Raw genomic sequence first — 11506 nt, 5'->3', positions numbered from 1 at the left:
ATTGGCAATGGAAACTACAAAATATCCAAGAAAATGTGGAGGCAAACTAAAAACTGAACAAATTTTTACAACAAATTGTACTACAATTGGCAATGGAAACTACAAAATATCCAAGAAAATGTGGAGGCAGATTGGTTGGCAAATTCCGCATCATATCGTCATGTTGGTGAAAGGGAGCAAATTGAGGTGTTTACAGATTTCAGTATTCAGGAAGAAGCGAGGAGCTCTAAGAAATTATGACAATGCTTAAATCCGTGCATGGGAGCGTATTGTAAGCAGGCTTAGCGCAGTGAAGAGATGGTGAGAAAAGACCTTTGCAGATTTGATTTATTACCAGTGCAAAGTAGTAGGAAGTTATGGTTGTTAATAGAGACTAGAATTGAATCATCGAGCAATGTTTTAAGATTTGTTTTTGCAAGAGTTGGGAACCAAAGATGCAGCTAGGCAATCAATGTCGGGAAGTAGCCAAAACAAATGATATGGAGATTTCCATGTTAAAAGAGCATTAACAGAACCGGATGTTGGAAGGGTGTTCAGGTAGGAAAATTTTAAAGTTAGAAGGTTCCAGCCCCCAAAGACAGATTATATATGATAAGAAATAAAAACTGGTGCGGTACAGTTTAGAATTTTTAAAATGAAACAGAACCTACGAAATCCCTTATTGCATGAATCTAAAATAGTAGATATCTTTGATTAAATATGCATAGACAAAACTAGACTGCATTATTGTATATAGGGGAAGAGCACCAGTAGTCGTCATAGCTAATTTCGCGTATCCACTTAACTGCTTATAGCGATTGATCTGGCTTTTGGGTAGTAACGAAGCACGCTGTGGAATCAGTTATGCGCACAAAGGTCAAAAAGTACACATTTCAAAGTGTCGCCTGATACCTAACTAAAGATGTTCCAGTAACCGTCAACTCAAAATCGCTAGTACTTGTTGACAAATGTCCCAATAGTGATGCACAAATGTTCCAATAGTGGTACACAAATGGGACAAATGTTCCAATAGTTGTGCACAAATGAGTCAATTAATTACAAAAAATGATCGGCTATTGGTACAAAACAAATTTATTAATGGTGTTTTCACTATGACGGCTATTGGGGGGTCAACATGACAATAAGGTGACGATTATTGGAACTATGTTATCTATTGGTACTTTTCCCCTAGATAACAGAATAGTTATAATCTCCAGGAACAAAGCCAGTAAACTATGGATTGTTTTTGTAACTTTGAAATTATAATACAAAAGGGAGCAAGCCCATCCTGTGTAGTTTACTGATAAAAATAATAATTATACTTGTCTTGAAGTTTTTATTGATGACTATCAAAAAAAATTATGTCTGTGTCAGAATATTATAAAATCTTATTATTACATGTTTAAATGTATTTGAATTGAAAATATTTTTTAGATATACATAACCAATCTCATTACTCTTGCTTCATTTCAACATTTATATAAACATTTATATAACTATATTATAGGAGAAAAGATTTAATTCCAATTAACTTCAAAAATGTTTCTCAAATCGACACTGGGCATTTCTGCGATATATCGAGGGCCAAGGGCCAAGATGTAGATAGGGGGACCGCTTGCCGCACTTCCTTCAAGCATGTTCAATTGAAATTGCAACCGCCATCGCGCAGCTAAGAAGAGAAAATATATATATTTATGTAGAAACAAACGTTCCATGGTGTGAATGCCTTCGAAGAAGTCTTTACCACCAGACTTGTTACTCTCAAAACAACTAAACGCAACCTTTACTTAGCTCCACCTACCTGACTTGGCTTCTCACGTTACCTTTACTTCGCGATAAATGTATCGTCATACTTGGGTGCTATATAGGTGGCACACTTAGCCACAGACATGCACACAACGATACCGAGTTCTCTCTCTCTCACACTCAAAAGAATGGCTATGAAAATTAAGGTATTGGCTTTGCTGTTGTGCATCTGCATATTCAACAATGCAATGGAAAGGGGAGAGGCAGCACTGAGCTTAAGCAAGGACCACTACAAACAGACATGCCCTAACGCGGAGAATGTGATAAGAGAGACCATACGCAATGCTACAAGCTTCGACCCAAAAATCCCTGCTCGCATTCTCCGAATGCACTTTCACGACTGCTTCATTCGGGTACGCATCTCTTACTGAACTTACTCATCTTCTTTATCAACCCATTTGCTAATTGTACTTGCAATGGTGGGCAGGGGTGCGACGGATCAGTACTGTTAGACTCCACCGCTAACAATACAGCAGAAAAAGACGCACCACCCAACGTCTCACTCCGTGCGTTTTACGTAATCGATGATGCCAAGGCCAGGCTCGAGTCCCTCTGTCCCCAAACTGTCTCATGTGCTGACATTCTCGCCATTGCCGCCAGGGACGTTGTGGTGCTCGTAAGTTTTAATCCTTTCGCTAGGTGTATCAATTTCAAATAGGTATTCCAGCAATTACTGATAGTTTAGCATTGATTGGATAGGCTGGAGGTCCAAACTGGGACGTACTAAAGGGACGAAAGGACGGCGTGATATCGAGCGCAAACGAGACGAGGAATTTGCCAGCTCCCTCGTTCAACGTTTCTCAACTTTTACAGAGCTTCATTCTTCGCGGACTCTCCCTCCACGATCTCGTTGCATTGTCCGGTAAATTACCTACCAAAACTCATTTCGACATTCAATTGTTACCTAACTTTAGTGCTAACGAAAGTTGGTACGTATTATGATGAAAAACTGTGTAACAGGCGGGCACACGTTGGGGTTTTCTCACTGCTCTTCATTTTCGAGCAGACTGCACAAGTTCGATGCAACGCATAGCATGGATCCCAGCATGCAGCCTCAGTTCGCGCAGAGCTTGTTGAGCGTGTGCCCCAACCCCACTGCCAACCGCAGCGCAGGCGCATTTCTGGATTCCACCTCTACTCGCTTCGACAATGCATATTTTAAGCGATTAGTGGAAGGCAAAGGAGTGTTCGGCTCCGACCAGGCTCTGTTTACAGAGAACAAGACCAAAACTATGGTGAAGACTTTTGCTAAGGACGAGAATGCCTTTTTCAGAGCATTTACGAGGTCCATGCTCAAGATGGGCAGCGTCGGAGTGCATACAAGTGACTCCCAGATCAGATTGAACTGCAGGAAAGTCAATTCCTGAGCTTTACAAGTTACCCAAAAATCTGATATACCCTCCTTTTGGGTCTGTTTTATTTGAATAGGCTTGGTTTGAGGGCATTTGGTTACCAGTTTTAACCGTTCAATTATTTACAACTTTCTCACTAAAATGTAAGTCACAATCTTTATGTCTGTCCACTCGGTAAAGAATGAATGGTGTGGACAAAGGTCAGATTTGTAGGGATGGACAGTATTTTTCTATGTTATCTTGTTCAATGCTTCAATAAAGGAAAATGGAGAAAAGAAATAAAAAGATATCAAGTTGGAGTGAGAACCTTTGATTTGTGCATAATCTAAAAGTTAATGGTTTCTTTTTCATCAATAATAAATAAATAAATTTGAAAGTTAAATCTTTTACTCTTTTTATATGATTAATTATGTCAAGTGGTGTAATTATAGTGACAAAAAGAGTTAGAGTGTATAATGGTATGAATGTGTTAATAAAATTTATTAAAGAATTGAAATATAAAAATGATAAACACTAAAACAAATTAACATAATTTTTGAAAAAAATTTAAGCTATAAGATACCTACTAGCATACCTATATTTTTAAAAATCTATGTAAAATGCATCCATAGATTCAAATTTTAAAAGTAATGCTAAAAATATTATTTTATTAAATTACAAAAAAAAAACATGGAAAATTATACCTTTGTCTATGCAGCATATAAGATGCACATTTGACTATGATTATTAATTAATTAAAAGTTAGAATACAATGATTATTTATTTTTAATTAATTAATAATCATGGTAAAAGGTGCACCATGCACATAGACGTTTCGGAAAATTAAAGCAAAGAATGATAGATTCAAATTTTAAAAATAATGCTAAAAATATTATTTTATTAAATTACCAAAAAAAACATGGAAACTTATACTTGTGTTTATGCAGCATGTAGGATGCACCTTTGACTATGATTATTAATTAATTAAAAGTTAGAATACAATGAGTTTTGGCAAAGAATAAAAAAACTACTGAAAAGATTTCATCCAATGTAACAAACAACAAGATTTTTGTTTTAAAATTAGAAATTTATGTATCTAGAGCACTTTAAAGAAACAGAAATTTGCAATCATGAAGTGGTAGTTTTTTAATTTTTCTTCCACGGATTCTTGTTGACCTCCTATATGGGCTACTACTAGCCTACCAATATAGAGAAATGGAAGTGGCTATAAAGCACCTAGGATGCACTCATCCATGGATGATGTTGTTCATCATAACTGGAGTTCCTTTGTGCCTTAACTCATTTATTAACTATAGTTCATGTCCTTTCATCATTGTAGATTTTCTATATAGTAGTCAAGATTTGTTGACTACAAATTTTCCATATTTCAATGCCAACATAAAAATTTAAAGGATATATATATATATATATATATATATATATATATATATATATATATATATATATATATATATATATATATATATATATATATATATATATATATATATATATATATATATATATATATATATATATATATATATATCTGAATAAGATGGATAATACAAATTTACATATTGTGTTAAAATTGAAATATTTATTTATTAAGAGATAAATGTTCATTTTTTAAAATAAAATTTTATGTAAGAGATAAGTGCTTAAGCAAAAGGTCACTTTTTAATTGTTATTTAAACAAATATTTGTTTAATTTTTTTATTTTTTAGTGATTGGATTCTCTTTGAATGTCATTGTCATTGTTATTTGACATGTTTTAAGTTAGTCTAGTTTAATTTAGTTTTATTTTTAAGTAAAGACAATGAAAAAATTGAAAAAATAAAAAAAATAGTAGCCTCCAATTTGTTTATGATTTTGCTTCAATTTAGCTATTCAAATTTAGATTGTCTTAATTTAATGACAATAACCTTATTAATCTTTTAAGATCCCTTCAATTGTATAAATATAATTGCTATCTAAATAATTATGTTAGAAAATCAATTTTTAGAAAGAAAAATCTATAATTGGTTAATCATTGTTCATCTAAAATATTATGCCACTACATTGGTTGGTGTATCTAGTTGCAAAAAGGCATGTTTTTCATATAAATTTTAAACAAAAATAATTGTGACCAATCATAAATTTCTTTGAATAAATTTACATTTTCATTTATATATTTAATCATTTTGATTTTACTACAAGTGAGGCATGTGATGAGTTTGATTATGAGAAGATAGACTATGTGCTTACTCACTAGAAAATACATAGAGGAGCATAAACATTTCAATTTGGCTTTGGAGATCTTAGAATGTCATTTAAAATAAGCCATTGACCTTGACTCTCCATTGTATAGACCAGTGAATTTCAACCACCTTATCTTAGTAATTCTATAGATAAGTTCATCATAACTACTCACTCTAAAATTATCATATTGATTAGTTAAATAATTACAATATGTCATCACATTTCATCAGATAATTAACTGTCATTTACTTAATTTGACTATAGCTTAATAGATTAATTTATCAATTCATTAATTCTCATATTTATCCACTATCATAAGTTCACATTTTCAATTTCAAATAGATCAATAAAGCAATCAACCATTTACTATCTTAACATGCAAATCTATTCCACTCATTAATCATGTAAGTATTTTACATCCTTGATCGATTCTTTATTCTTAAATAAAATAAATTGAAGGAATATGAATCAATTAAAAAATAAATATTAGAAAAGTATATTAAGTTGTAAAATTATTTAAATTAATTTCAACCATTTATCTCATTATACAAAAATCTATAAATCTAACTCTTCTTTATCAATCCACATATGAAGAAATTAGGAAGAAGTTCAAATATACATAACTCTTCCTAACTCTACATACATTCTATTTTATTGGTTACACCAAATTTTAACTGCCTTAAGAAGTTTAAAAACCATAAGAAAAGATAGATCTAGTTCTAATATGTTAAAAGTAAAACTTATGTAAAAAACATGCATGAATCAAAGAATGCTAAACAAAATCATTTCAGATTTTGATATGAATCTAACCATGATTTATTTAATATCTCAAGAACTATGTAGTATTACAAATAGACAAAATAATACAAAGAGTGTGCATTAGAGAGTATGATGTCACTACAAACCTTAAGGATGACATTCAATGATGTATTAAGATGTGGGAATGAGAAGAGAAAATTTTGTGAGAGAATACAAGTATAACAATTTTATACTAAAGTAATCTTAATAGTACATTAAATAGTATAAACATTAAAACGGTTAATAATTAGTAATATAATGGGTCATAACAAAAGTACAATATACAAATCATGTCTCTATCTTGAATCTATAAGCTACACCCTCCATGCTCCAATTGTCAAAGGGGAAGGTAATTGGAATTACACATGAAAGAAACATTTTCATCTTCAAGCATCAATCTAGCATTAAGTACTTAACAAACTATCCAAAAGTTGAAAATACTATAAACTATATTGATCTACCATAATAGTGTTGGTCATGGGCTTCCATTATGATGTTATCAGAACTTGTAAATTATCTACAATCTACTTATAAGATTAATTTAAAATTAAAAAACATTCAAAATTGTTAGAAAATTATTTTATAATCATTGTATCCATTATTTTTTGTATCAATTCAAGATCAATACAAACTGGTAACCTATGTTGTCCAATGTTTTGTTGATCATCTAAAGCTACAATGACATGTACATTTAATAAATCAACATGGATAAAGAGTTAAGTGTAAAAGCACAATATGTAATTAATATAAATAATAATAGTATTCTTAATTACCTAGAATGGTTTGTTGAAATGTTTGAGTGATGATAACATTGAAAATTGATGGTTAAGTTTCATAAATTCTATATGATATTTATTTGATTACGAATAGAAAAGTGGTCAAAATTAGGGGAAAGGTAACATTCCATTAATGAATGAATGTATTCAATAGTTATAAAATTACATCTATGATTTATAATTAATTTGTTGTTTGGTTTAGATCAATAGAGAATGGCAATTGACATTGTCGAGTATTCTCTTCATCATGCAAAACTGCAATAACATATTCATAACATGTGAACTTAAAGGAAGAAATATTGTTAAGTAAAAATGCTAAAATAGTTTTGAATAAAAGTACTCACTATGTCGTTGCCTAATAATAACTCTTTCTTATTGTATTTCTATGCATAAATGATTGAATCATTTTTTCATTTTATTTCTACCACTTATAGAGGGGAACTAATATCCTTTATGCTTCTCAACTATTTCATTTGAGTCTTGATGAATGATATTTCCTCTTTGATGACTAGAATGATGTTTGCACATTTTACTTGGACTAAACCATGGCGATATTTGTCTTATAGGAATTTTCTTCTAGCCAAGGATCAATGTAAATTTTGAAGAGGAAGCAAGAATGCACATAGATCTTTTCTAAATCTTCAACACATTAACTAAAAATAAGCTTTTTTTTCTGCACTACCTGGTAAATTTTGGAGTAATGAATTTAAATATTCAATGGAATTGTGGAAGCTATCATTGGAAGCACTAGATGATTTCCTAGCATCTATAATAGCAATAATAATGATTAAGCTAAAAAAAATATAAAAATATAAAAAAATATTAATATTTCATTAATTTAAATTGGTGATATAGAAATTCACCAATTCTTTGATCTTCACCACTAATGACCCTTATCACATCTTTATCCTCTAATGGAATGTAACCATCTGTGATTGAAATAAGACTTAATTAAGAACCATAAAAATCAATAAATATTGTATTATAAAGACCATATCAACAATACTCGTGGTATTATTCTCATGACTAAAACTTCATCTGACATCAACATCATCATCAACCAATGGAGTAACACTCTATGCAATTAAATAAGATTGCGTTAGTGAGTTTTAAGAAAACAATATAGCAATAACTAAAAGTATACCTAAATGTCAAATGGCACTTACCAACAACTTGATCTTTCTTATTTATTTTGTTTCTCTTTAGGAGATCTAAAATCTTCAACACATGCTTACACGTGTTTCCCCTCTTATTCCATTGACAATTACACACATGCAAATTTGGCCCAAATTTTCTAACAAGATACCATTTCATTGGAAAATATGGAATCTTATCTTGTATGTATTAAGAAAGAGATCATAAGGATAACAGTTTGTATCAAAAATATTTTTTATTTTTGACCTCTCTAATACAATTACATAATATCTTTCTTTTTTGAAGTTCGTTAAAAATTTGGATAACTACAGATATAATTTGTTTTTATAGAGTGGCTCTACCCTATGAAGAATTGTATGGATATGCCAATCTACTCTCCTTGTGCATTTTTTAGTACGATCGTTTAGATAATCACTCTTGATCTCAAAGTGGTAAGACTCTATGGAAGCATTGGTTTCTTGATTTGCACGAGTGAAGTTTCAAAAGTTTTTTGCCCATATTGCTTTACAAACAAATATAATGATGTATTGGTAAATACAAAAATAAGTTAAATGATGTAAATGTATAGGAACTAAAATGAATAATTTGACAATCTTACTAATAATAACCTCATCATAACACCATTTTTTAAAGTAATCAATAATTTTTTTCTCTTCTTTGAATTCTTTTATGATTTATTTTTACAAGTGAGTAGTGATATCTTCATTGTCACTCATTGCATGCATTATCTCACTTAATCTATCAAACATGTTTGTTTCAACATCCTTATTGCTAGCATACATGAATAATAAAAGATAATATCAATATATGAGGTTCAACATGTAATGTTCTACATATATTAATAAAATATTGGCTTACCTATATACATTTTAGTCATGTTCTACATACATGCCAAATGCATAGAATTACTCAACAATCAAAGGATAATCTACAAGTTACATTATAAAAATTGATATGTAATGGTATAATAAAATGAAATGTTAAACTGAAGCTATTTTAACTATAAATTGTGACATATATCTTCTTATAAAATAAATAGTAATCAATTATAATAAGTTGACTTTAGTTTAAACATAGATAAGAAATATTTAGGTCAATAAATAAATAAAATGATGGCTTCAATCTCAACACTATCATCATCTATCATGATTGGATTAACATGCCAATATTTTTCATATTTTTTTCTCATTTATAAACTTTTATTAGCCATTCATTTATATCCTTAGATTTGCTTATTGATTTTATGGCTCGTGCAATAGGTACATCAACCTCTTGTTCATAAAAAAACATAAGTGAAGTATATAACTGATACTACACATGAAAAAACCATTAATAAATTAATATTATCAAGTAAAATAAAATAATAATTAAATTAATACTCATAAATATAGTTAATATTTTCTACTTACACATTTAGCTATCATCTCTCTCACATCTCCTGCTCAAGGGATTTTGAATTCTCTTGCTCACAAGATTTTGAATGTGTCTTCAATGGCTCCTATTCCCACTAGTTTCTTTTCACCTCCTTCAATGATTTTTGTTGTGTTTGGGTCTGGGTTATAGGTGTTGTTGTGCCCTTGTGGAGTTTGGGTTGCAAGTTCCCCAGGTTTTGAGGGTGGCTCTTCCTAGTGGTTCTTTTGCACCAATTTTCACTACACTTGGGTCTACTAGTGCTATGGGTGTTGGGGTCCCTCCCACAAAGCCTCTTTCTTCTATTGATGGACAGAGCTTTTCTTGTGTTGCCAAATCTGTAATTACCCTTCCTCCCAAGGGGAAATCGCGGGGACTTCACTGACTAGGCAATATTATATCATGTGTGTTCATATTGGGGGGTTTAATATCCTACAAATAAAAAATAATATATTTCCTATCTAGTGAAAATAAGGGGGTTTTTAATTCGGGTTGTGTATTGGGAGGGGGTGAAAAAAAAAAGGAGTTTAGGGCAATATTTTTTGCAAATAGAGGGATTATTTGGTATGCCATGAATGCATGTGATATAACCCAAGTTCACTAAGTGAATCCCCCATGGGGTAAATATCGTCCTCTTCCTTGTACCAAGACCTTACCAGTTGTGGTTTGTGGCCATGATGTGGTGGACAATGTGGGTTTCTACCAAAATTGTTGTTTGGTGTGTCAATTTTGTGGTCTTTGGCCTTCTCACCTAGAAATTCATCGATAGGTAATGGATTTTCAAAAGCCCTTAGTTGAACTGGTAACATTGAGCTTGTCCCTTGTGCTAAGGGCTTTTTTGTTTCTTCGACTAACAGTGATTTGGTGTTGAGCAAGATGTAGGCTTGGGGTGCTCACTCTCTTTTAGTCAAACCCTAGATAGCCTCCCTTAACCATCTTACTAAACCACTCAATGTGCATCCAATGTGGGTTTGTCTTCCCAATCTTCCCCTTCATTTTTAGGAAAATTCTTATTTTAAGGTCATTGGAAATTCTATTGAGTGTTTCTTTAAGGTTGATGATATTGTTGCATTCATAAGTCTTTCTACATTTGCACGCATTTAGATTATGAGGGCCATGGACTTAATCATTGGATTATGAGGGCCTCCCCTTTCAATGTTGTTGTTGCTTCTCTAATGCTCACTTGGCCATGAATTGTTCTTTCTCATGCGTAAAGGCACTGCCACTTGGTGGAAGAACGCTAATGGTGATCACTTGATTGTCCTAGCTTCCAATTCTTCCTCGGATAACTCTTCACAGGTTGATGACGATTCCTCCCAGGATGATGTTTTGCCTCCTACTATGGGTTTGGCCTCTTCAAGCCCCATAGATCCTTCTTTGCCTCTTGCTATTTATGTGGCCCCCTTTGGCCTCATGGATCCTACTCTTCCTATTACTCTTGTCCTATTCTAGCCTTTGGTGGCTAACGTGTCGCTTGGTCATCATTCTACTCCTTGTGATGGTGCTCCAAATGATAGTATTGTCGACAAAGGAGAGACCGCTCTTCCTCCCAAACTCTTCCCTGAGTTGGGGGGTGAAATTTCTCCCCACCCTTGATGTGGGTTACTAGTTGTTCTACTAGATTGTTGTAAGTGGTCTATTTGGACCTTTGTTGTAAGTGGTTTGTTCTTGACTATTTGTAAGTGGCATGTTTGGCATGTGTTTGTATAGGGTCAACACCCTTGTTTTTTTTCTTTCATAATAAAAAACATTTTCTACTTACACCATTTTATTTGTTAAGGATGTTGAACCCATTGTAATAATTAAGTTATTTGAATGTTTGATCATCATTTACCCCATCCATGGTGTTTGGATGCCTATGATAAAAGGAACATCATCTATGTTGTTTGGTTTTTTGTAGTACAAGTTATCTTTTTCCTCTATATGTCATAAATTGATTCTTTTTGCATCATATTTGTTCTTTTGGAGTAAAATGGAGCATACTCTTCTTCACGCATTCAACACATCTTT

General features: G+C 32.0%; 1 protein-coding gene across 1 annotated transcript; it reads left to right on the top strand.

Annotated features, from left to right (window-relative positions):
- Positions 1–1890: 1890 nt before the first annotated feature.
- Positions 1891–3431, top strand: LOC131036771 (peroxidase 66). Its single transcript, XM_057968759.1, has 4 exons — positions 1891–2138; positions 2213–2401; positions 2485–2647; positions 2746–3431. Exons 1-4 carry the CDS (start codon positions 1914–1916, stop codon positions 3150–3152), a joined length of 984 nt encoding a protein of 327 aa, XP_057824742.1. The 5' UTR covers positions 1891–1913; the 3' UTR covers positions 3153–3431.
- The last annotated feature ends 8075 nt before the right edge of the window (positions 3432–11506 follow it).

The sequence above is a fragment of the Cryptomeria japonica genome, chromosome 3 (genome assembly GCF_030272615.1).
Source record: "Cryptomeria japonica chromosome 3, Sugi_1.0, whole genome shotgun sequence".
Taxonomy (NCBI): Eukaryota; Viridiplantae; Streptophyta; class Pinopsida; order Cupressales; family Cupressaceae; genus Cryptomeria; species Cryptomeria japonica.
Note: the sequence above shows the minus strand (reverse complement) of the source record. Positions and strands in the feature narration are given on the sequence as shown.